Source organism: Engystomops pustulosus, chromosome 5 (genome assembly GCF_040894005.1).
Source record: "Engystomops pustulosus chromosome 5, aEngPut4.maternal, whole genome shotgun sequence".
Taxonomy (NCBI): domain Eukaryota; kingdom Metazoa; phylum Chordata; class Amphibia; order Anura; family Leptodactylidae; genus Engystomops; species Engystomops pustulosus.
The window spans coordinates 8,296,688-8,323,876 of record NC_092415.1 but is presented as its reverse complement, the minus strand read 5'-3'; the positions used below and the strand labels follow the sequence as shown (position 1 = coordinate 8,323,876).

At 44.4% G+C, this 27,189-nt stretch overlaps 1 protein-coding gene across 2 annotated transcripts in view; it reads right to left on the bottom strand.

Annotated features, from left to right (window-relative positions):
- Positions 1 to 27,189, bottom strand: part of TRAPPC9 (trafficking protein particle complex subunit 9) — a 348,005-nt gene that overhangs the window by 211,475 nt on the left and 109,341 nt on the right. For both annotated transcript variants that reach the window (XM_072151135.1, XM_072151136.1), the window contains exon 20: positions 7,149 to 7,301. In XM_072151135.1, the coding sequence (XP_072007236.1) occupies positions 7,149 to 7,301 (153 nt within the window). The remainder of the gene's footprint in view (positions 1 to 7,148; positions 7,302 to 27,189) is intronic.

The following is a 27,189-nucleotide window of genomic DNA, read 5'->3' as shown; positions in this document are numbered from 1 at the left end:
TACGGAAGAGGGTGGTTCTGCCTAATCATATCCATAGGTCCCAACACCCACTGATGAGATGTTCCAGTAGTGAAACACCAGGTGGGAGGACTATTCAAGGTGCTAAGAAAGGAAGTAAAACAGTAACAATTACTACTTCATCTCCCAAAATGAAATCATAAAATTTAGGATTTTGGGAACCAACTAAATGACCACCTCGGGATGTGCGCGATGATCCATCATGACACTTTGTCATTGAGCCCCGTTCTCCGCTAGGACCTGGTACTGATCCGCTTTGTGCTGTATATGGATTGAAGGACGATACATTGTGTTCCCGACGTTGCAGAATGTATGAAGAGGAGATAACGAGGTTATTTTAGAAGGACTTTAATGAGTTCCCTGTGATGGTACAAATCAATGTTTTCTCGAGGGGGAAACCTCCTTCTGATAAGGAGAATTATAAAGAGGATCCTATTCAGCGCTCAGTGTGAGTGTCGGTGTTCTCCGAGAGAGGTCACCACTGCCTGACCCCATGTACACGGCGCTGCTCCCCGCGCTGCTCACTCTGCTATTGTCTTGTTATTTCCCGGACGCCCCGCGCTCCGTCACTTACTTGCAAATCAACGTTATAGTCCTCACCGCGGAGAAACGCCATTAACCCCTCACCCGTCATAACCCGAGCTCGGAGGATCTCCAGTCACTCCACATGCTGACTAATACAATATCACTTCTATCTAAATGCAAATATCTGCACTAGGGCAACAATGCAAGTATAATCCCCAATACTACAGAGAGGGGTCACTACACTGTACTATACTGCCGGGTCATCCCCAAGGACATGCAGCTACAAACAGCTAAAAGACTATCAAACATCTAATGCTGAATATCTACAAGAACGGTTCATCTGGTCATTACCATCAGTAACCCTCTGAAATAACAAATAAGACATTACTGTACTGATCCAGAGCTGCACTCACTATTCTGCTGCTGGTGCAGTCACTGTGTACATACATGGCATTACTTATCCTGTACTGATCCTGAGTTACATCCTGTATTATACCCAGAGCTGCACTCACTATTCTGCTGCTGGTGCAGTCACTGTGTACATACATGACATTACTTATCCTGTACTGATCCTGAGTTACATCCTGTATTATACCCCAGAGCTGCACTCACTATTCTGCTGCTGGTGCAGTCACTGTGTACATACATGACATTACTTATCCTGTACTGATCCTGAGTTACATCCTGTATTATACCCAGAGCTGCACTCACTATTCTGCTGCTGGTGCAGTCACTGTGTACATACATGACATTACTTATCCTGTACTGATCCTGAGTTACATCCTGTATTATATTCCAGAGCTGCACTCACTATTCTGCTGGTGCAGTCACTGTGTACATACATGACATTACTTATCCTGTACTGATCCTGAGTTACATCCTGTATTATACCCAGAGCTGCACTCACTATTCTGCTGCTGGTGCAGTCACTGTGTACATACATGACATTACTTATCCTGTACTGATCCTGAGTTACATCCTGTATTATACCCCAGAGCTGCACTCACTATTCTGCTGCTGGTGCAGTCACTGTGTACATACATGACATTACTTATCCTGTACTGATCCTGAGTTACATCCTGTATTATACCCAGAGCTGCACTCACTATTCTGCTGCTGGTGCAGTCACTGTGTACATACATGGCATTACTTATCCTGTACTGATCCTGAGTTACACCCTGGATTATACCCCAGAGCTGCACTCACTATTCTGCTGGTGCAGTCACTGTGTACATACATGACATTACTTATCCTGTACTGACCCTGAGTTACATCCTGTATTATACTCCAGAGCTGCACTCACTATTCTGCTGCTGGTGCAGTCACTGTGTACATACATGACATTACTTATCCTGTACTGATCCTGAGTTACACCCTGTATTATACCCCAGAGCTGCACTCACTATTCTGCTGGTGGTGCAGTCACTGTGTACATACATGACATTACTTATCCTGTACTGATCCTGAGTTACATCCTGTATTATACCCCAGAGCTGCACTCACTATTCTGCTGCTGGTGCAGTCACTGTGTACATACATGACATTACTTATCCTGTACTGATCCTGAGTTACATCCTGTATTATACCCCAGAGCTGCACTCACTATTGTGCTGCTGGTGCAGTTACTGTGTACATACATGACATTACTTATCCTGTACTGATCCTGAGTTACATCCTGTATTATACCCCAGAGCTGCACTCACTATTCTGCTGGTGCAGTCACTGTGTACATACATGACATTACTTATCCTGTACTCATCCTGAGTTACACCCTGTATTATACCCCAGAGCTGCACTCACTATTCTGCTGCTGGTGCAGTCATGGTGTACATACATGACATTACTTATCCTGTACTGATCCTGAGTTACATGCTGTATTATACCCCAGAGCTGCACTCACTATTCTGCTGCTGGTGCAGTCACTGTGTACATACATGACATTACTTATCCTGTACTGATCCTGAGTTACATCCTGTATTATACCCCAGAGCTGCACTCACTATTCTGCTGCTGGTGCAGTCACTGTGTACATACATGACATTACTTATCCTGTACTGATCCTGAGTTACATCCTGTATTATACCCCAGAGCTGCACTCACTATTCTGCTGCTGGTGCAGTCACTGTGTACATACATGACATTACTTATCCTGTACTGATCCTGAGTTACATCCTGTATTATACTCCAGAGCTGCACTCACTATTCTGCTGCTGGTGCAGTCACTGTGTACATACATGACATTACTTATCCTGTACTGATCCTGAGTTACATCCTGTATTATACTCCAGAGCTGCACTCACTATTCTGCTGCTGGTGCAGTCACTGTGTACATACATGACATTACTTATCCTGTACTGATCCTGAGTTACATCCTGTATAATACCCCAGAGCTGCACTCACTATTCTGCTGCTGGTGCAGTCACTGTGTACATACATGACATTACTTATCCTGTACTGATCCTGAGTTACATCCTGTATAATACCCCAGAGCTGCACTCACTATTCTGCTGCTGGGGCAGTCACTGTGTACATACATGACATTACTTATCCTGTACTGATCCTGAGTTACATCCTGTATTATACCCCAGAGCTGCACTCACTATCTGCTGCTGGTGCAGTCACTGTGTACATACATTATCTTGTACTGTAAGGGCAATGGAGTCGTCAGGTCACTTTGTAGTGAATCCCGCTGACTTCTCCAAACCTACCATTGGATTCATTAACCCTGCGGTATCTGAGCACGGTTGGATGTAGTGAGGAGAGGTTGAGCGCCTGTTGTTTGGTATTCCATTCTTATCTTCAAGTTAGCAGATAGAAGTGACGTGACAATCCCTCTCCTTTGCTTCTCTCTGTGTCTAATATCATCTATTGCCGACATTTTTCTTCTCTGTGTTACAAATAGACGTTTTTTTTAAACTCCAAACCAATTATTGGCAGAAAAATGGGCGCTCGGCTTTCAAGATAATCTCGGACGCGCAGAGAGAACGCCATTAGCGGATTTAAACAGGGATTTCCACGCGGCTCCTTCAGTTCTGATCTGGAGGACGTTCTAATATCACGTCCAGATTCCAGAATACGGAGGAGGGAGATACATTGTATACATTTCGTTATTTATTGTAGAATTAGGAGAAATTCTTATGATATTTTGAGTTTTAGGAGAGTAAAAAAAATTTTTTTTTTCAGAAAGTCAAAACTTACTTTTTCCTTTAAAGACACTGATTTCCCATTAAATTTTCGTAAAAATTTAAATAAATACAATCTAATAAGAAAAACATGAAATGGTGAAAATGTCATCCTGGAAAAATACACAGCTCCGCACACTAAATCTTAAAAAACGTTAGCAGTGACAAAGAATATTTTACACTTCTCTCCAGGGCCAATGACGAACACTGGCTGCAGAGAGCACAGCAGTGTGAGGACACACCCCCAGTGCACTTAGAGAAGCTACAATCCTGGAATATAAATCCATATATCACAGTCCTGCTGCTACTAACAACATACACATAGGTCTGATTACACATCTCTCCAAGGACAATATCACATGACTAGGGATATAAAGAATCGTGCACCTGTGTGACATCACCTGACCAGGGATATAACGAGCTATGCACCTGTAAGACATCACATGACCAGGGATATAACGAGTCGTTCACCTGTGTGACATCACATGACCAGGGATATAACGAATCGTGCACCTGTGTGACATCACATGACCAGGGATATAAAGAGCTGTGCACCTGTAAGACATCACATGACCAGGGATATAACGAGTCGTTCACCTGTGTGACATCACATGACCAGGGATATAACGAATCGTGCACCTGTGTGACATCACATGACCAGGGATATAACGAATCGTGCACCTGTGTGATATCACATGACCAGGGATATAACGAATCGTGCACCTGTGTGACATCACATAACCAGGGATATAAAGAGCTGTGCACCTTTGTGACATCACATGATCAGGGATATAAAGAGCTGTGCACATGTGTGACATCACATGACCAGGGATATAACGAATCGTGCACCTGTGTGACATCACATGACCAGGGATATAAAGAGCTGTGCACCTGTGTGACATCACATAACCAGGGATATAAAGAGCTGTGCACCTGTGTGACATCACATGACCAGGGATACAACGAGCCGTGCACTTGTGTGACATCACATGACCAGGGATATAAAGAGCTGTGCATCTGTGTGACATCACATGACCAGGGATATAACGAATCGTGCACCCATGTGACATCACATGACCAGGGATATAATGAGCCGTGCACCTGTGTGACATCACATGACCAGGGATATAACGAATCGTGCACCTGTGTGACATCACATGACCAGGGATAGAAAGAGCTGTGCACCTGTGTGACATCACATGACCAGGGATATAAAGAGCTGTGCACCTGCGTGACATCACATGACCAGGGATATAACAAGCCGTGCACCTGTGTGACATCACATGACCAGGGATGTAACGAGTCGTCCACCTGTGTGACATCACATAGGCTGGTATATTACGAATCGTGCACCTGTGTGACATCACATGACCAGGGATATAACAAGCCGTGCACCTGTGTGATATCACATGACCAGGGATATAACAAGCCGTGCACCTGTGTGATATCACATGACCAGGGATATAACGGAAACCAGAAAACTGCTTTAAGTTTTACTTATGCAAAAAAAAAAAAACTAAGAAGAGGAAAGTCTATTTTTATCATGTGAAAAGTTACAATAAGTTTCTTCTCCTTAGAAGTGCATGAAGGGGTTAATAGAACTGCTTAGTGTCAGGTGTTAAAGCGAATGGAAATGTGTTTCACCGATTCTGCGGCTCCAGTACCAGGCGCTGACCCGGCAGACAACGCAGGGAATAGAACAAAGCGCCGTAGCCGTATACTAACAGGAAGAGATTCGGCTTTTTTTCTCCACTTTAAATCGCACAAAGGAATCGTCGAGGGACGGAGCCACGGACGCCGCGTCCCACGGGAGGACGGGCAGAAGAGTAAACTGATTACAATGTGAATGGAGGCCTCGATGGAGACGATGCCCTTTCCACACTTCTCTCTTCCTGCAGACGTTCGGAGCCGGTTGTTTTCTAATAAACCCATTTGATGCGGCAGGGATGTGTTTTTCTCTGCGTGCGTCGTGCGGGGAGAGCTACCAGCGGCGCAGACCGGAGAACGCCGCGAAGGTTTCATGACACATTGTATCGGGAGAGGGATTTGTCACGGCTTGGATTGGTATATAGCGGCTCTCGCCACGAATCTAAACGGCGCAAACATTGAAATCATCAGCGCTAAGTATTCAAGATCCTGCAGAAGAGAAGACTTGTTACACGAGAATATGAGAACACTCAACGTCACTTCACGTCTGGACAAACCTGTGCAAGAGAAGATACAACTCCGGGGAATCCATCCTGATAAAGCAGGGACATTAACAGGAATCAGAACTGTGGTATCCTCTTATATCAGTTATGAGCATGAAGGACTCTGGGGGGTGGGTGGGGGGCTTACCAGAGCACCTCCATGCTGCATATTCACAGGCTGTTACACTGTTCAGAAGCTGATTAGATTACAAGAAGTGCAGAGGGAGGGTGCGACTGAGAGCTGCTGCTGCACAGTGAAACAACAGTTTGTGAAGCCGGAGCACCGGCAGCTTCTGAAATGCCCCCCTGGGCCCTTCTGGCTCCTTAGGATAATAGTAAAAGTAGATATTAGAAAGAATGAGGCCATGGATAACACATATATAAGAAGATTACCACAGTCACAGTACCTGGATCTAGGAGTAAGTGTCCCTAATTCATCATACATTCCCTTTAAGTTTCCTCTGAGATAATAAAGTTTATTATTATCATTATTTCATAGAGAATCTGTCCACGGGAATTTCCCTGAATGTGTAATCAGACCTTTGTGTATGTTGTTAGTAGCAGCAGGACTGTCAAGTATCGATTTATATTCCAGGATTGCAATAGGGTGTGTCCTCACACTGCTGTGATCTGTGCCCTTTACAGCCAGCGTTAGCTATTGCCCTTGGAGAGCTGTGTAATCAGACTTTGTGTATGTTGTTAGTAGAAGCAGGACTGTAATGTGTTGATTTATATTCCAGATTTGTAGCTTCTCCAAGTGCACTGGGGGCGTGTCCTCACACTGCTGTGCTCTGTGCCCTTTAAAGCCAGCGGTATTGCCCCTAGAGAGATGTACAATCAGACCTTTTTGTATCTTGTTAGTAGCAGCTGGACTGTGAAATATGAATTTACATTCCAGATATGTAGCTTCTCCAAGTGCACTGGGGGCGTGTCCTAACACTGCTGTGCTGTAAAATCTGCTTCACATACCTTCACCGGGGCTGTAGAGAAGCTCCATGCAAAGAGCTCAGAGTACAACCCCCTAGTTAACTTGGAGAAGTAACAATCCTGGAAAAGAAATGACTATATCACAGTCCTGCCTCTACTAACAACATACACAAAGGTCTGATTAAACCTCTCTCTGAGGTTGCTACTAGACGGGTCTTACCAAGAAAATCCCCTCATTCCATATTGTTCTACATCAAAGCGGTGAAGTTCCCGCTGATAGGACATTACATCTATAAGAAAGGATATGATCTTCCAGCGGATGTCCAGCTTGTTGTTGATCTCCAGACCCTTAGCTTGCTGCCTCTCCTCCTCCACCTCCTTCTGGTTAACAAATTGAAGGTTGTCTACTGAAGCCTCTGAGATGCCTTCAAAGTTGAATTTGTCCACCTGGATGGCCATTCTGAGGAGAAACACAGGAGGACAGGTAAACAGAAAGTCCCAAAATGAGAAATTGGGGATTGTTCCAGTTATTTCCTATCACATCCAACACAGGGCTGGAAGGTTGGCAGGCCCACGCTGGTGCCATTTTCCAGACACAAGTGCGTTGTCTCCATTGACTCCCTGCCATCGTTCTTGTACTTTATACTTGACTCAATGTTACTACTATTTGCTACAGTTGTTTACACGACTACATTTACACCTCATCGCTGATACCAGACAGTTTTCAGCCTTGTTATTTGCTTCCAAACTACCGAGCATGCTGGGTTTTCCATCCCGGTACCGCACCTTTCTCAGTATAGTAGATCAACAAGGTTTCTGACATTTCCCCTTGAAACTTTATCGTGAAAACCCTACGTTGGTCTTGTGACCCAATACTTTATACCAGGAGAATCCATCAATAGCGAAAAAGAGGGAGAAGAGCAAGTCTTGGGACTATGGCCATAGTCACTGTTGACCCTTCTCCAACAACAAAAGGCACAAACTTCTGATCTTGACCATAAAGCTATGGAAGAAGGAGGCTGGGGTCCACCAAGTGAAATGATGGGTGGGTCTGTGTCACTTACCTTGGAAAGGCTTTGCACCATGATATGCTATAGACACTGCAGGTGGTTGTGGACCATTGGCTCTACCACCCACCTAAAGAGTGAAGCAGACCAAGTGCACCTTTCATGGCACAGCTAATGGAAGAGAAATAATGACTCTACACAAAGTAAAATGTATCCAGCAACATTCTGAGAAACAGGTAAAAGGATGAAGGTGATGACTTTGCTCCAAATAATGCGTATCAATTCAACTTGAGGATGTGATGGAAAACAAGTCCAAACTATGGAGGCCTAAAAGAGCAAATTACTGGACCTACGGAGGTCACAGAACATGAGGAGACCCCCTTAGGATCTGAGAAGGTTAAGCATGGATAGGTCAAAGCTAGAGGAGATAGAGCTAGATGAGACAAGGAGGACCTACAAATATTGGTTTCATTCCTACGGCAGATCGGTGTGAGTGTGGAGTAACCATTGTCATTTCTTATTGTTAAGTGTCCTGCCCACTACATTAAAGATGAATAAAAAGCCCCCCCACAAAAAATCAGGCAGTAGAAATCAATGGACCACAGCGTAACAGACTGTATCACCAAGGTCTATTTGTACACCAATTACGGCAGGCGAAGCGTAGATATCAGCCGACGAATGATAAAAGTGATGTAGCCCGTCCTCCCAAAGTTTAACGAGCAATTAAAAGCTAATTAAAAACCACATAAGACGAGGTTTGTTACTGGCCCCGACTTCTGCAAACACAGAACGTAGGAAGCGAGATAATAAAAAGAAATTAAAAATTAATATAAAGCTACGGAAGCGAGGCGTCGCGACTATTCCGGGAGATTCCAGTCTATTCTATGGGCACAAGGCATCAAGTTACGCAACTTGCAAAAAAGTTTAATTAAAATCAGGAAACGTATGTCGTAAATTCCACAAATTTGGTATATATCAGATAATTAAGAGCTCATCCCGAGATGGCGCCATTTATTAGAAAATATGTGACAACAGAGAATGTTGGTGAGAAGATACGTGAGATATAAGGGTTCTGCCAACAAAGAGAAATTTTTGGAAACCATTTTTCTTTGTTCTTTCTACTATAACTGGTGTCATGGTGCTCCTTCGACCCATGTCCCGGGTTGCAGGGGCAGCCGTGCAACTCTGGGTCCCCCATGATGGCCACCACAAGCTGACTTTACCCGCGTACCAGCGACACCTCCTGTGGTTTGGCGCACGCGTCCCTGCCTCCTAGGGCATGTACGCCGGCTTTGTGAGATTTAAAGGGCCAGCGCGCCGCTAATTGGCGCTGGCCGGCCGCTGGCCTCATAAACAGCCGACCTATTCCTGTGACTCATGCCGGATCTTTGTGCCTCACAGCCTTAGAGAAAGCAGTCTTCTGCGATTCCTGTGTATTATCTGTTGTCACCTCCTGCTATGTTCTTGACCTCGATTCTCTGCCGCCTGTCCTGACCTCCTGCTTTGTCCCTGACTCCAATCCTGTGCCGCCTGTCCTGACCCCCTGCTTTGTCCATGACTCCAATCCTGTGCCGCCTGTCCTGACCCCCTGCTTTGTCCATGACTCCAATCCTGTGCCGCCTGTCCTGACCTCCTGCTTTGTCCCTGACTCCAATCCTGTGCCGCCTGTCCTGACCTCCTGCTTTGTCCATGACTCCAATCCTGTGCCGCCCGTCCTGACCTCCTGCTTTGTCCATGACTCCAATCCTGTGCCGCCTGTCCTGACCTCCTGCTTTGCCCCTGACTCCAATCCTGTGCCGCCTGTCCTGACCTCCTGCTTTGTCCCTGACTCCAATCCTGTGCCGCCTGTCCTGACCTCCTGCTTTGTCCCTGACTCCAATCCTTTGCCGCCTGTCCTGACCTCCTGCTTTGTCCCTGACTCCAATCCTGTGCCGCCTGTCCTGACCTCCTGCTTTGTCCCTGACTCCAATCCTTTGCCGCCTGTCCTGACCTCCTGCTTTGTCCCTGACTTCAATCCTGTGCCGCCTGTCCTGACCTCCTGCTTTGCCCCTGACTCCAATCCTTTGCCGCCTGTCCTGACCTCCTGCTTTGTCCCTGACTCCAATCCTTTGCCGCCTGTCCTGACCTCCTGCTTTGTCCCTGACTCCAATCCTGTGCCGCCTGTCCTGACCTCCTGCTTTGTCCCCGACTCCAATCCTGTGCCGCCTGTCCTGACCTTCTGCCTGACCATGATTCTGCTTGACGATTCTGTACCTCCCCTCGGACATCGCCGCACGCAAAGTCACGACCTAGAGATATCCCACCGCAGCAAGTCCAACCCGCTCTGCGGCGGGCTCTGGTGAATACCGGGTGCCACTTAGACTCCGCTCCCTGGTGTTGGCTTATGCCATCGCTCTTGGTGGTTCAGTGGGTCCACCACCACCGACCCTGACAACTGGTAAGAGAGCTACTTGATGTTTACCCTTTAACCATTATACAGGGACGTCACTGGGCCACATTCTCTAGTAGTGATCTGTATGGGAGGGGGCTCAGCCATGGACTGCAAGACATGAAGGCAAAGCTGCAGGCACAAGACAAGCCCAGACGCAAATCAGGTCGTATGTGATGACAATTGTTACAAACCAAGTCATGGGCAAGCACATCAAACTAAAAAACCCAGAAAGTCCGGTTCCAGAATGTAGGAACCTGGTACGTCAAAAACCTCTTATTCCTCTCGTGGTGGAAAGGGAGTGTTCAACCTTGGACAACCCGATGGTCATGATAAACGGGAGAAGGGAAACTCAATCGATCACAGATCATGGGAATTTGTGAGTCTCTCTGATGCCCAAGGATTTCTAATGGGAGATAATTAGTTATAACCTTCTCTCCAAGTTGGAATAGGACCAATCGTTCATGTTTCTAATGGACACTTGAAGATTCCTTTCCTTTAATACTCCACAGAAACAAGAACTTGAAGAACCTGTGGATCTGCCGTTTTGATTCTTGGTGAAGCCCCCAGCGAATCTGATCTAACCCAGAACTTTCTTTTCCTGATCTTTACCTAGTGCCTAGATTCTGCCTGACCTTGGCCTGATCATTGACCATTCTTTGTCTCACTCCCTGGTGCTCCCTGACCCCTTGTATCAGAATCAATAGTAGCCACCTTGTGATCCCATGAAACAAGGAGCATTTCCCAGTGGGGGCGTCAATAGGTCTAAGCCAACAGCATAACATCCTTGTTATTAGTCCCAAGACAATCCAGTCTGGTGTAACCATAGTCCTAGTACTGAACCACAAAGGGAGTCGCGTAAAAAGAATTTTAGAAACAGTTTGATGGCCCAATGTCTGATTTAGAGGTGCTACGCCCCCTACTGGTGGGTGCCATCTCTACCATCAATGTGTACAATATTACAATATAACATTCTAAACCAGCTACAGAGTTATCTGGATATTCCATGCCTCCTCCTTGCTCACGTGCTATGATCTCTACCTGCGCTCCGTTAGTTAGGAAGCCGCTGGTGTAAGTGATTTCTCATTTAATGGGCAGTCTCCCGGCTCTCCCAGTGGATGCTAAATAAAGCATGAGATTTATAATAGCTGTTCACTATTGATCAGTCACAGGCTCCGCGATCAATGGCCCCAAATGGCAAAGCAATAGCGAGAGCCGCGAAGATTCAGGAAGGATAAGTGGCCAGCGATTTACTGCTGCTGAATCCTGATAAAGCTCAGAGGAGAGGACACCGAGTGTATTATACATGCACCATAAATTATTCACAGCCCTACAGAGGATTCAGGTGCTTCAATCTCGGGGCGGTCACACGCAGTGACAGGGGGCCCCAATTTCTAGGACTGAAAAGAAACATTTACAAGCGAATAAAGAGGTAACAAACAATATAATACTACATAGGACCCACACCATCAGCTGTGCTCTCTCTAAGATCCTGGAAATCAAGTGCTTGAAATACCTGCAGTGCCTCCGCAGGACAAATGAAGAACTGCATGAGGCATAACGATATGGATAAGATACAATACTCCGAATGTTTTCACAGGAAGACCTGAAAAGGAAAACTTGGCAAATTTCATGACCTTTTATGATGTGGAATCCGAGCTCAACTTTGGGCCTTTCCCCAGGTCATCCTTATTTTCAGTAAAAGCTTAACACAGGACAAGGGATATCCGGATCTGTGGAGGACTCTCCGCACAGCATCAGACGTCTCCAGATATCTCTTACAAAATGAATGAAGTGCCAGCCCCTTCATCAAAGCAGATATAAGAGACCTCAATTCTCTTTATGGGTGGGGGTCCTTTTGGTCGAATCCCCCCCTCCCCCCCGATCAAATTATAATCCCAACACTGTGGAAAGGGGGTAACAATTAAAATTTGGACAAACTCTTTTATGCAGCTCTTCATTAAGGTGCATTAGGGCTGAGGAATCTAAGCCGAACATCTGACTCCAGCTCCACCGAAATGGTCATGACTCTGACTCCACAGTCGTGTTTTCCTGTTCCCTCTAGCAGTGCTGAGATACTTTCCTTCCCAGTGCTTTGTTCCACTGATCTGTAGCAGAGGAGTTTCACTCCTGAGCATGTACATAAAGTGCCGCCACATCCATCTCTGTTCTCTGCAGCCAGCATTACTGGAGAGATGTGTAATCATATACCTGTTAGTAGCAGCAGGACTGTACATAAGAACTCATATTCAAGGTTTGTAGATTGTTCAAGTGCACTGGGGGTGTGACCTCAACTGTAGTGCTTGTAGGTCACTGAACTGTATTCTTCCACAACTCCTCCTCTCTGCTCTGAAGACTGCTGTAGTATTCAACTAGAAACCTAATACAGCTTTTACTCAGAGTAAAAGAAATCAGCTGTGTGAGGTCACACGCAGAAACTGAATTACTAGAATGTAAATCCGTGCAGGCTTGGGTCTGACTGGGTCCCTTTAATAAGGCAGGTCTTGAGTTTTCAGTGTATACTAGGAACATGTTATCGGATAAAATAGAAAATGGAGAATTCCCCCTTTGAAACTATTTGAAATATTATAAATCATATTTGAAGCAGATGCTCAGAAGGTTGTCACCTGCTCCATCTGAACACAGAAATCAAATCAGCTTTTAACCAAATGTGAGAAAATCTGCTAAATAATCTGATTTGTAGTGACTCATCGAGTGTCAGCGTGACTCAGCAGAGATTCACTGCACATAACGTTACTCACTATATACTGATTGTATCTACACTGCCGCCCGCCATAAGATACATAATATATCCCCCACACACTAACCAGACAGGTGTGATGTATATACTGGACACAAGGACCATACACTTAGGGTCAAGTTAAATACTTGTACATAGGAGGCAGAATTATAGTAGTTATATTCCTGTACATAGGGGGAGTATTATAGTAGTTATATTCTTGTACATAGGGGGCAGTATTATAGTAGTTATATTCTTGTACATAGGGGGCAGTATTATAGTAGTTATATTCCTGTACATAGGGGGAGTATTATAGTAGTTATATTCTTGTACATAGGGGGCAGTATTATAGTAGTTATATTCCTGTACATAGGGGGCAGTATTATAGTAGTTATATTCTTGTGCATAGGGGCAGTATTATAGTAGTTATATTCCTGTACATAGGGGGCAGTATTATAGTAGTTATATCCCTGTACATAGGGGCAGTATTATAGTAGTTATATTCTTGTACATAGGGGGCAGTATTATAGTAGTTATATTCCTGTACATAGGGGGCAGTATTATAGTAGTTATATTCCTGTGCATAGGGGGCAGTATTATAGTAGTTATATTCTTGTACATAGGGGGCAGTATTATAGTAGTTATATTCCTGTACATAGGGGGCAGTATTATAGTAGTTATATTCTTGTACATAGGGGCAGTATTATAGTAGTTACATTCTTGTACATAAGGGGTAGTATTATAGTAGTTATATTCCTGTACATAGGGGGCAGTATTATAGTAGTTATATTCCTGTACATAGAGGTTAGTATTATAGTAGTTATATTCTTGTACATAGGGGGCAGTATTATAGTAGTTATATTCCTGTACATAGAGGTTAGTATTATAGTAGTTATATTCTTGTACATAGGGAGCAGTATTATAGTAGTTATATTCCTGTACATAGGGGGCAGTATTATAGTAGTTATATTCCTGTACATAGGGGGCAGTATTATAGTAGTTATATTCCTGTACATAGGGGGCAGTATTATAGTATTTATATTCTTTTACATAGGGGGCAGTATTATAGTAGTTATATTCCTGTACATAGGGGGCAGTATTATAGTAGTTATATTCTTGTACATAGGGAGCAGTATTATAGTAGTTATATTCTTGTACATAGGGGGCAGTATTATAGTAGTTATATTCTTGTACATAGGGGGCAGTATTATAGTAGTTATATTCTTGTACATAGGGGGCAGTATTATAGTGGTTATATTCTTGTACATAGGGGGCAGTATTATAGTGGTTATATTCTTGTACATAGGGGGCAGTATTATAGTAGTTATATTCCTGTACATAGGGGGGCAGTATTATAGAAGTTACATTCCTGTACATAGGAGGCAGTATTATTGTAGTTATATTCCTGTACATAGGGGGCAGTATTATTGTAGTTATATTCTTGTACATAGGGGGCAGTATTATAGTAGTTATATTCTTGTACATAGGGGGCAGTATTATAGTAGTTATATTCTTGTACATAGGGGGCAGTATTATAGTAGTTATATTCTTGTACATAGGGGGCAGCATTATAGTAGTTATATTCTTGTACATAGGGGGCAGTATTATAGTAGTTATATTCTTGTACATAGGGGGCAGCATTATAGTAGTCATATTTTTGTACATAGGGGCAGTATTATAGTAGTTATATTCTTGTACATAGGGGGCAGCATTATAGTAGTTATATTCTTGTACATAGGGGCAGTATTATAGTAGTTATATTCTTGTACATAGGGGGCAGTATTATAGTAGTTATATTCTTGTACATAGGGGGCAGTATTATAGTAGTTATATTCTTGTACATAGGGGGCAGCATTATAGTAGTTATATTCTTGTACATAGGGGGCAGTATTATAGTAGTTATATTCTTGTACAAAGGGGGCAGTAATATAGTAGTTATATTCTTGTACATAGGGGGCAGTATTATAGTAGTTATATTCTTGTACATAGGGGGCAGCATTATAGTAGTTATATTCTTGTACATAGGGGGCAGTATTATAGTAGTTATATTCTTGTACATAGGGAGCAGTATTATAGTAGTTATATTCTTGTACATAGGGGGCAGTATTATAGTAGTTATATTCTTGTACATAGGGGGCAGTATTATAGTAGTTATATTCTTGTACATAGGGGGCAGTATTATAGTAGTTATATTCTTGTACATAGGGGGCAGTATTATAGTAGTTATATTCCTGTACATAGGGGGCAGTATTATAGTAGTTATATTCCTGTACATAGGGGGCAGTATTATAGTAGTTATATTCTTGTACATAGGGGGCAGTATTATAGTAGTTATATTCTTGTACATAGGGGGCAGTATTATAGTAGTTATATTCCTGTACATAGGGGGAAGTATTATAGTAGTTATATTCCTGTACATAGGGGGCAGTATTATAGTAGTTATATTCTTGTACATAGGGGGCAGTATTATAGTAGTTATATTCCTGTACATAGGGGGAAGTATTATATTAGTTATATTCTTGTACATAGGGGGCAGTATTATAGTAGTTATATTCTTGTACATAGGGAGCAGTATTATATTAATTATATTCTTGTACATAGGGAGCATTATTATAGAATGGATTAATAGGAGGTTATACTACAGAACTAGTTGAAGACCCCGTAGTGTTACAATACTGGGAGATGTGCGTTGCTTATACAAATCTTTGCAGACATGAGGAGGCGGCACTTGTGTAGTTCTCCCTTTATATTCACACCTGAGGACTGCACTGATGATCCATTCTGTTTAGCAGAACATAGAGAGTGAGGTGAGAGGCGCCGCTGCCTCTGAGCGCTCTAGAATAATATCTGTTTTTTAGCGCGCTCTCACCAGGGGTTGTTTTTCTGTTTCCTTTTTTCGGCTGTGGTGTGAATACATCCTGCCAGAACTTAATATGATGTGAAGAGGTGAACACAGGGGGACGGCTTGTTGAGGCGCCTGGCGCAGCGAGTGGCTCTTATGGTCAACACGGCAGATTTGAGGGGGCAGCGGCGAAAAACAAGAGAGATTGGCAGAATCTGGAAACAACATGGGCAGAAAATAACAGCTTGGAGACAGTAAACAAAAACACGGGGGACAAAGCAGACCCAGCGCATGCCGATAGTTACATACCCTATGGATATAACATAAAGGTCTCCAAGTTTAAAGAAGCACTCCAGCACAAAACAGAAAAAAATCTCCCCCTAAACTCATGTGAAAATGAGCAGACAAGAGTCATATTTGCCAAAACTGAGTCAATTTTATAGGCTGCAGGGGAAGAGTCCCTTCAGGCGCCTTATCTCCAGTTCTGTAGTATCTAGAAAAATGTTGCTGATGCCATATTAGAGATAGGAATGTTACCTTTCATACTAGATCAGGCCTGTAAGGTACGGTAATTAAATAGAAAGCGGGAACTGGATTTTTTCTTCCGCAGTTCACACTTATAACAACTATGGGGCACATTTACTTACCTGGTGGTGTCGCGATCCTGGCGGTCTTCCGCCGATTGGCTAAGGTAGTGCGCCCGAAGTCCACCTGGTGTCCCTGCTGCGCTGAAGTCCGCGGGAGTTCACTATCCTATTCCTGGTGCAGGTAAGCGACACAGTTTTTTTTTTTTAAATTCCGCGTTTTTTCCCAAATCCGTCGGGTTTACCGACGCCCATCGCGCCCCCCCCCCCCCCCCAATTTCTGTCGCATGCATGCGGGCGCCAAGGCGCCACAATCCGATCGTGTGCGCAAGAAACCAGGGGCAATTCAGGGAAAGACGGCTCAAATCGGTAATATTCGGGAAACCCAACAAAAAAGTATCTGGGGTTCTGCAGATCATAGAACCACAAGCCTGATGGGACCTGAACGATAATATTGTTATCTTGAATATAGCACCAGCAAAAAGTTTCTACGAACAAGAGAACCTAAAACAGGGGGGTCAGAAGTGACGCTCTGCTGTAGCCTCTAAAGCTGAATCCCATAAAGAGGGAATTCTATAAAAGACATTGGGGGTCATTTACTAAGGGCCCTATTCGCGGTTTCCCAACCTGTTACCCGAATATTTCCAATTTGCGCCGATTTTCCCTGTATTGCCCCGGGATTTTGGCGCACGCAATCGGATTGTGGCGCATCGGCGCCCGCATGCACGCGACGGAAATCGGGGAGCGTGGCCGAGCGAAAACCCGACGGATTCGGAAAAAAACGCCGCATTTAAAACAATAAAAGTGTCGCTTGGGACGCGCTTACCTTCACTACGTCCGGCTCGGTGAATTCCAGTGCGTTCAGATGCTTTTCAGCGCAGCAGCGGCACCTGGTGGACGGCGGAGGAACTACCTTGATGAATCCCGACCGGGCCCGAATCCACCGCAGAGAACGCGCCGCTGGATCGCGAACGGACTGGGTAAGTAAATCTGCCCCATTGTATAGGCTACCCGAGGAGGCCAGTACTAGCCCTACCTGTCTGGTGGCAGTATCCCTTTAAATCCATTTTGTCCATTAAAGTCCAATTACCTTCCTCACAGTTGTCTCAGGAGGTCTCTTTACTCCATGCTCCAATGATGATACAACTGTATCAATTGCACCACACAAGTATCACTTTCTCTCCGGTGACAACTGCTCAGGCTCCTGTCACACAATGTAGAAGATGACAGTGCAGCCTCCCTGACTGTATACTTATCTCTCAGGTTTTATAGGAGAATATACAGAGACTAGTAAAAATTCCCATGCACTGGCTCCAGCTGTCAATGGCATGCTGTGCTGAGGCATCATGGGATTGATTATAGCAGGACAGCGATGGAGAAATCCAACAGTAAAGATGTGCAGGAACCAGGAATATTTTAGGAATATTATAACCAATGGGTGAGAATAGCCTCAACCTTCTGATTTCACCTCCCCCGCCTCTGTGTTATACTCGATTGCATCCACAGACCGGCCACCCGAGCGTCTCAAATAAGATGTTCCGCCCTTAATTCACTTGGCTGGTGCGTCCTTCCTCTTGTGTTTTCCTGGCGGCCGTCGTACATATATTTTCCCTGCTTGAATGGCTGTAATTTCATCTATAGAGCAGTAACAGCTCTTGAAAGTCATCAGTCCATGAGTGTTTGCAATACAAGCTCCGCGCCAGATTCTCATAAGTGTAGCGTATGAATAGTCTGTGACCTGCGAGCCGGAGGCCTACACTGTGCTGTACACAGACCAGAACACAACGGTGTAAGGGTCAATTACAACAAGTAGCACAAGTTCTGAGTGTGGTCTATACACACCGGGCCATCCATGGAGGGGCCGTACAATACTGTGTGCATTCCCTCTCCTTTATAATTAGTGATGGGAGGAGATCCACATCAGCATTCAGCTCACCCACCGTCACCCGACGTCTGTGCTGGAACCAATTGCAGGTGTTAAGCCTTTAAATGCCACCGGCAAAGCCAGGACCGATCATGGGATCACCAGTGGGGCTGAACTCGGCCAAACCATAACGGGTCTGCTCATCCCTTGTCATAACCAATCCCCTATCAGGACGGAGGAGCAAGGAGATCACTAGATCTCCCTAAAAATGAATAACCACAAACAATTTACCTGTCCTTGTACGCTAATCCACCCACTGCCCTAATTATCATATACTGTACTCCGCCCACTTCCCTAATTATCCTATTCTCTAATCCACCCATTCCCTATTGATCCTATACTGTACTCCACCCATTCCCTATTGATCCTATACTGTACTCCACCCACTTCCCTATTGATCCTATACTGTACTCCACCCACTTCCCTATTGATCCTATACTGTACTCCACCCATTCCCTATTGATCCTATACTGTACTCCACCCATTCCCTATTGATCCTATACTGTACTCCACCCATTCCCTATTGATCCTATACTGTACTCCACCCATTCCCTATTGATCCTATACTGTACTCCACCCACTTCCCTATTGATCCTATACTGTACTCCACCCATTCCCTATTGATCCTATACTGTACTCCACCTACTTCCCTATTGATCCTAAACTGTACTCCACCCACTCCCTATTGATCCTATACTGTACTCCACCCATTCCCTATTGATCCTATACTGTACTCCACCCACTTCCCTATTGATCCTATACTGTACTCCACCCACTTTCCCTATTGATCCTAAACTGTACTCCACCCACTCCCTATTGATCCTATACTGTACTCCACCCATTCCCTATTGATCCTATACTGTACTCCACCCATTCCCTATTGATCCTATACTGTACTCCACCCATTCCCTATTGATCCTATACTGTACTCCACCCACTTCCCTATTGATCCTATACTGTACTCCACCCATTCCCTATTGATCCTATACTGTACTCCACCCATTCCCTATTGATCCTATACTGTACTCCACCCATTCCCTATTGATCCTATACTGTACTCCACCCACTTCCCTATTGATCCTATACTGTACTCCACCCACTTCCCTATTGATCCTATACTGTACTCCACCCACTTCCCTATTGATCCTATACTGTACTCCACCCACTTCCCTATTGATCCTATACTGTACTCCACCCACTTCCCTATTGATCCTATACTGTACTCCACCCACTTCCCTATTGATCCTAAACTGTACTCCACCCATTCCCTATTGATCCTATACTGTACTCCACCCATTCCCTATTGATCCTATACTGTACTCCACCCATTCCCTATTGATCCTATACTGTACTCCACCCATTCCCTATTGATCCTATACTGTACTCCACCCACTTCCCTATTGATCCTATACTGTACTCCACCCACTTCCTTATTGATCCTAAACTGTACTCCACCCATTTCCCCTCATAACATTGGCCACTTTCCTCTCCATTGGTTCTGCCCTTGTAATACACTGGTGCCCAATGCTCTACACAATATTCCATATGACTGGTATGAGGGAAAATCATTATCAGGGTCACCTTTGCCAGTGAAGTGGAACCTACTACAGACCAGGTGCCCAAACTATGAATAAAACCCACTTATTTATTGTGAAGAGCCAATGCGGCACTTATTCCCCCCTGTTCTGTCACAGCTGTCAATTGAATTGACGTCTTCCGGCCACCAACATAGTGGGTAGAGAAAGTTGTATTATTATTGTAGCTTCCTTCCAGGGTCCCTGGAACTGGATGGGTTGTGAAGCTCGGAGAAGGAGCTCCAATGATAGTCCAGCCTTGCACCCACCTCCTCACTCCTCCTGAGGTCCCAGGCAGCCACCATGTGTGTTGCTTTGAAGAAGCCATAAGAGTGGCAAGTCCTGAGCTTCCTAAATTGCAGAAGGAGGCCTTGAGTCCTTCCTGGTGAACTCTGTGCTGGGGAGTAGGCCTTGGTGCCAACGGAGAGGGTCCAGAGTGCCACCTGCAGCACCCATGTCATAGGTTCACGGCCACTGAGCTATATCTCTATTATCAAATCCGAAAGGTTTCTTTGCCTTGGCAGAGGCTGCTTAGCGCCGGTCTCTAAAGCAAAGATTTCGCCAATACACTCAATTTACTACTTAATACATCATTTTAGAAGGACCAACTGGTAGAACCTCATTGATCCACAATACCAGGCTGGTCACTGGAAAGTATGGTGACTGTCCATTATCCTTCCATCCATGGAGGTACCTGGGGCTTCATCCCCCTCCGATGGTCGTGGAAGAGGAGCTGGTTTTTTGTCATTGAGAAAATTTTATTGCTTACAACTTTTGGTAACCAAAGGTCAACGTTACATGATGTCTACACATGGGTCAATGTCTGTAGTTTGTCTATAGGACCTCAAATAGCGCAGTGGGGTGACATGATGAGTCCAGTACATATACTGCATAATGGTGAAAAGCTGGTGACCCACTAGAGGTCTTGAACCTACAAGGTTCGAGACATCTGCCTCCAAGAGACCTCTGCCTCCAAGAGACCTCTGCCTCCAAGAGACCTCTGCCTCCCAGAGACCTCTGCCTCCCAGAGACCTCTGCCTCCCAGAGACCTCTGCCTCCCAGAGACCTCTGCCTCCCAGAGACCTCTGCCTCCCAGAGACCTCTGCCTCCCAGAGACCTCTGCCTCCCAGAGACCTCTGCCTCCCAGAGACCTCTGCCTCCCAGAGACCTCTGCCTCCAAGAGACCTCTACCTCCAAGAGACCTCTACCTCCAAGAGACCTCTACCTCCAAGAGACCTCTACCTTCAAGAGACCTCTACCTTCAAGAGACCTCTACCTTCAAGAGACCTCTACCTTCAAGAGACCTCTACCTTCAAGAGACCTCTACCTCCAAGAGAAAGTCCCACATCTACTACTTACTTGAGATAGATCTTGGTTCGTACCTAAATAAATGGTCAATTAGTAACATCTCTGATGCCTATTGGAAAGGTCTCCAAGATTACCATGGAATGAAGTTGAGATAATATCAGATTCTAACAACCAGTTGTACATCCCGAGAAAAAAAGTATCTTTAAAGACTTCCTGTAAAGGATGGGGAACCAGATATCTTCTGTGCACTATTTTGATTCTGAAAACCTTAAGAAAATTCAGGAATTTATCCATCTTTACACAAGGTCAGAATTAATGGGTGCAGTTCAGATGGTCCCGAGTAGAGTGGAAGCATAAACCAGTAATGGTGGCTATCACCGCGCCCCGGACCTGGCCGTACATGAAAAGGCAGCATCTGGTGAGACTCTCAGATGATGTCAGATGAAAGACAAGAAGCTTTCTCCCAAAATTACCCATAATCATTCCAGTTATGTGCAAGAAAATTGGGCTGTTAATCAGATGGAATAGGGGAGGGGGGGCACAGTGGATTAAAGTAATAAAAAATTGGATTACGTCAATCTGAAAGTGGATTGCTGGACTGAATGGTGGAGAAATGCGAGACCAGGACCATGTGTGGAGTCAATGGACGCAAAGTAATAAAACCAAACAAGATATTTACTTGGGAAAACAGTATATAGGTCTAAAGTCTAGTATAGAGCATGAAGTATAGTCAGGGGGCAGTGCAGTACATGTAGTACAGGTAGAGGGCAGTACAGTACAGGTAGTACAGGTAGAGGGCAGTACAGGGCATGTAGTACAGGTAGAGGGCAGTACAGGGCATGTAGTACAGGTAGAGAGCAGTACAGTACATGTAGTACAGGTAGGGGGCAGTACAATACATGTAGTACAGGTAGAGGGCAGTACAGTACATGTAGTACAGGTAGAGAGCAGTACAGTACATGTAGTACAGGTAGAGGGCAGTACAGTACAGGTAGTACAGGTAGAGGGCAGTACAGTACATGTAGTACAGGTAGAGGGTAATACAGTACATGTAGTACAGGTAGAGGGCAGTACAGTACATGTAGTACAGGTAGAGGGCAGTAAAGTACATGTAGTACAGGTAGAGGGCAGTACAGTACATGTAGTACAGGTAGAGGGCAGTACAGTACATGTAGTACAGGTAGAGAGCAGTACAGGGCATGTAGTACAGGTAGAGGGCAGTACAGCACATGTAGTACAGGTAGAGGGCAGTACAGCACATGTAGTACAGGTAGAGGGCAGTACATGTAGTACAGGTAGAGGGCAGTACAGTACATGTAGTACAGGTAGAGGGCAGTACAGTACATGTAGTACAGGTAGAGGGCAGTACAGTACATGTAGTACAGGTAGAGGGCAGTACAGGACATGTAGTACAGGTAGAGGGCAGTACAGGACATGTAGTACAGGTAGAGGGCAGTACAGTACATGTAGTACAGGTAGAGGGTAGTACAGTACAGGTAGTACAGGTAGAGGGCAGTACAAGACATGTAGTACAGGTAGAGGGCAGTACAGTACATGTAGTACAGGTAGAGGGCAGTACAGTACATATAGTACAGGTAGGGGCAGTACACTACATGTAGTACAGGTAGAGGGTAGTACAGTACAGGTAGTACAGGTAGAGGGCAGTACAATACATGTAGTACAGGTAGAGAGCAGTACAGTACATATAGTACAGGTAGGGGCAGTACAGTACATGTAGTACAGGTAGAGAGCAGTACACTACATGTAGTACAGGTAGAGGGTAGTACAGTACATGTAGTACAGGTAGAGGGCAGTACAAGACATGTAGTACAGGTAGAGGGCAGTACAGGGCATGTAGTACAGGTAGAGGGCAGTACAGTACGTGTAGTACAGGTAGAGGGCAGTACAGTACATGTAGTACAGGTAGAGGGCAGTACAGGACATGTAGTACAGGTAGAGGGCAGTACAGGACATGTAGTACAGGTAGGGGCAGTACAGTACATGTAGTACAGGTAGAGGGCAGTACAGTACAGGTAGTACAGGTAGAGGGCAGTACAGTACATGTAGTACATGTAGGGGGCAGTACAGTACATGTAGTACAGGTAGAGGGCAGTACTATTTTAGCTACTTTGGTGTCACTGCACTATATTTAATATAGAAGACCTGCACTGTTAGAATATTGGCTACAACAAGAAGACACTGTTGCTATATTGGCTTCTGTGGGACTGTAATAGTCATCTCTATGGGAAGAACAGTATTACATTTGTGATAAGAAGGTGGAGAAGAAAAGGAAGTGAGGTACCTAAAACGTTTGTGTTGCTAAATCGTCAGAGACAAGTTGTGACTGGAAGAAGCTAACATGGCAGCCAGGTAGAAGTAATGAAAGCGACTCGGCAGATCCTAGATGTCATCTGTGAGTTTCTGGATTTAGTGCTGATATTACACATGAGATTCAAATTCTGAAGGCAATATTCAATATTTATACACAGAGCATGGTTCTGGTAATGTTTCTATGTACCCAGCCAGGTTCTGGTGCTGTATTTATATATTGATTTCAGTTTTGGTGCTGTATTTATGTACAAACTTGGTTTTGGTGCTGTATTTAGTGTATGTATTGGGCTTGGTGTTGTACTTACTATATGACCTCGTTCTTGTGTTGTGTGTTTTCTACCATTTGGATCTATGCAGTTATAACACAACATTTTTGTATTTATGGGGTGCTACTGTATATCCGATATAATTTAAGGGAATAGCTATTGCCCCCCTCGGCTCTTGTGATGATGTACCCCTCCACCAATGCACAGCCTGTGATGGTCACATGGCGGCCGGCTGTCAGCCCGCACTATAAATACTTCCTTTAAGGTTGTACTGGAGCAGATACTAATTAGATTGCCAGATAATTAACATGACATTTTCTGCAGCACTGCTATAATGAAAGGTTATGAGGAGGGAATGGCTGGTTATCAGGAGTGAGTAGTGGATAAGAGGAGGGGGCCGCGGCTATGAGGAGGTGGCAGCCAATTAATAGGGGGAGTTGTTATAGGGAGAGGGCAGTAGGGTGTAGGGACATTTATTCTGAGGACGCTGGGTACAGTGAGTGGACAGTGATAATCAGGGGGGAAGCTACTTATGAGGAGGGGGCTCTGGTTAAGTGGAGGTAATGGTGAATTATGTTGGGTGGTAAAAGGAGGGGAGCTGCAAAGGAAGGATACGGTAATGGAGAAGGGGAGTGTTAATTAATGGAATAGCTGGTTGTAAGGAAAGTGACATGGGTTACGGGGAGAGGACTTGGGTTATTAGGAGGGAGCTCAGGTTACTAAGAGAGGTTATAAAAAGGGGGCACGGGTCACAGTAGGTGGGGGCTCGGATTAGTGGGGTTTACACGGGGAGGCATGGGTTACAAGAAGGTGGTTTGGGTTACAGGGAGGGGGCTTGTGTTACGGAGAGGGGGTTTGGATTACGGGGATGGACCTCAGGTTACGGGGAGGGGGCTTGGCTTACGGGGAGAGGGCTCAGCTTACTGGGAGGGGGCTTGGTTTACGGGGAGGGGGATTATTTTACGGGGAGGGGCTTGGGTGATGGGCTCAAGTAACGGGGGGAGGAGTAACGTGGGGGGGCGCAGGTTATGAGGAGGGAGCTTGGGTTAAGAGAAGAGGGCTTAGGTTATGGAAAGAGGGTTTGGGTTTTGAGAAGAGGGTTTGGGTTTTGAGAAGAGGGTTTGGGTTATGAGAAGAGGGTTTGGGTTATGAGAAGAGGGTTTGGGTTATGAGAAGAGGGTTTGGGTTATGAGAAGAGGGTTTGGGTTATGAGAAGAGGGTTTGGGTTATGAGAAGAGGATTTGGGTTTTGAGAAGAGGATTTGGGTTATGAGAAGGGGGTTCGAGTTATGGGAGGGGTTCGAGTTATGAGGAGGATGCTTGGCTTAAGAGAAAAGGGCTGTGATTTTGAGAATGGCCAGTTACACTAGGGACGGTGGTTATGACATGTGGTTTGTCATGCAAATGTCAAACAAGAAAAATACATGTGCTTTATCAGGCTCCAAAGTACAAAACATCCATCAAACTTTATTGAAAGCGACAAAAAGAATACACATACAGTCCCCGGGTTACGTACAAGATAGGGTCTGGAGGTTTGTTCTTAAGTTGAATTTGTATGTAAGTCGAAACTGTATATTTTATAATTGTAGACCCAGACAAAAAAAATTTTTGGCCCCAGTGACATTTGGAGTTTAAACATTTTTTGCTGTAATGGGACCAAGGATTATCAATAAAGCTTCATTACAGACACCATACAGCTGATAATTGCAGCCTGGGACTATAGTAACATCCAGAGCGGTCACCAGAGGTCTGTCTGTAACTATGGGTTGTCTGTAAATCGAGTGTCCTTAAGTAGGGGACCGCCTGTATCAGCATAAAAACTATTAAAACAATACAATGTGGTGTTAGATTAGGTGGGTTGTATCCTGACCCCTTTGTCCGTTTTGTTTACTGTGTATATTTTATTGTTTTCATTTTTTTTTATGCCATCGTGTGTATTCATTCTGTGGCTTTCAATAAAGATTGTTGAAAGTTTTGTGCTTTGGATCCTGATATAGCACTCGTCTTTTTCTTGTGTGACATTTGCATGGTTTCTGAGTGTAGGCTAATTACATATTAGGATGTGCACATTTCAATCCTCGCATAAGTGGCTGGTAATGAGGATGACAGGGCTAGTTGGTAGGACTGAGTTCTGGAAGAGGAATGGTCTGGTAAAGGGGGGGCTCTGGTTATAAAGAGGGGACTATGAGCTGGATATAAGGTGGGGGATTATTATTAGGACGGAGGTTGGTATGGGTGGGCTCTGTTAACAAAAACACCACACATAACCCCAAGCAATTAACCAAGAATATTACTTGTTTAAACATCTCACAAATATGAAAAATACTCTATTCCCTGCCAGAGCTGCATTCAAAATTCGAAGTTAGATTTCCTGTGTCTGCCCCCCATGCCTGAACATGTTTTATCATTTATTGTAAAGCTGCCTATAGGTTTATAAACTCTATTATATGTGTATGCAAATTACCTGCTGAGGCTACTCGGGGTGTGGAGTAGCACTGCAGAGCCACCAACTACTAAACTAGCAGCTCCCTCAGGAATTGTAGTAAATGTTCTTTCTAAAATTCGCTCTTTAATGTGAAATATCATCTGATTACCTATTAATCAATCAAATTAGTCAATTATTACTCTTCTCAACCCCAATCATCTGTTCTATAGCACCTAGAAACATGATTTTGTGTCATATTACAAATAAAAATATAATCTTGTAGATCACATCAGTCCTATGGTGTTGTGTACTACACAACCAGAGACACAGGCTGATAAATACATACATGCAAGTTCACACAACCATAAGCCTGATGATCTGAAAGATGACATTCTTATCTTTAATATGACACCAGTAACGTGTTTCTGGGTGCTATAGCACAGAAGATACAAACTTCTGAAATCAAATTCCACCACTAAACTTGACTCATCTCATGTGAAAATGAGGAGAGTCATATTTGTCTGACTTTGGAGGAGATTTTTTTTTTTTAATAATTAAATAGATGAGATTTCACATAAAAAAAAAAAAAGAAATACTAGAAAAGACATTTCATCCCCTACCTGAGGGAGCTGATAGTTTAGTTGGGAGCTGTAGAATATAACCATTGAACTGTGGGAGGTCTAATTTTGACCGTAGGAAAAGTCAATTATTTTACGTAATAAAATGCACTTTTAAAAATAAAATAAATCAGATTTGGATGTAACTGGAGAGTAAAAATTGTACACAACCTGAACGACTGTACAACATGGATCAGACTGGGTGTTCTGCAGAAATACGTTTGTAGACAAAGTTGTCAGTCGTGGTAATATGAGTTATCGGGGGAGGGGGGTACAGTACGGTGGGGGGGGGGGGAGGATTAG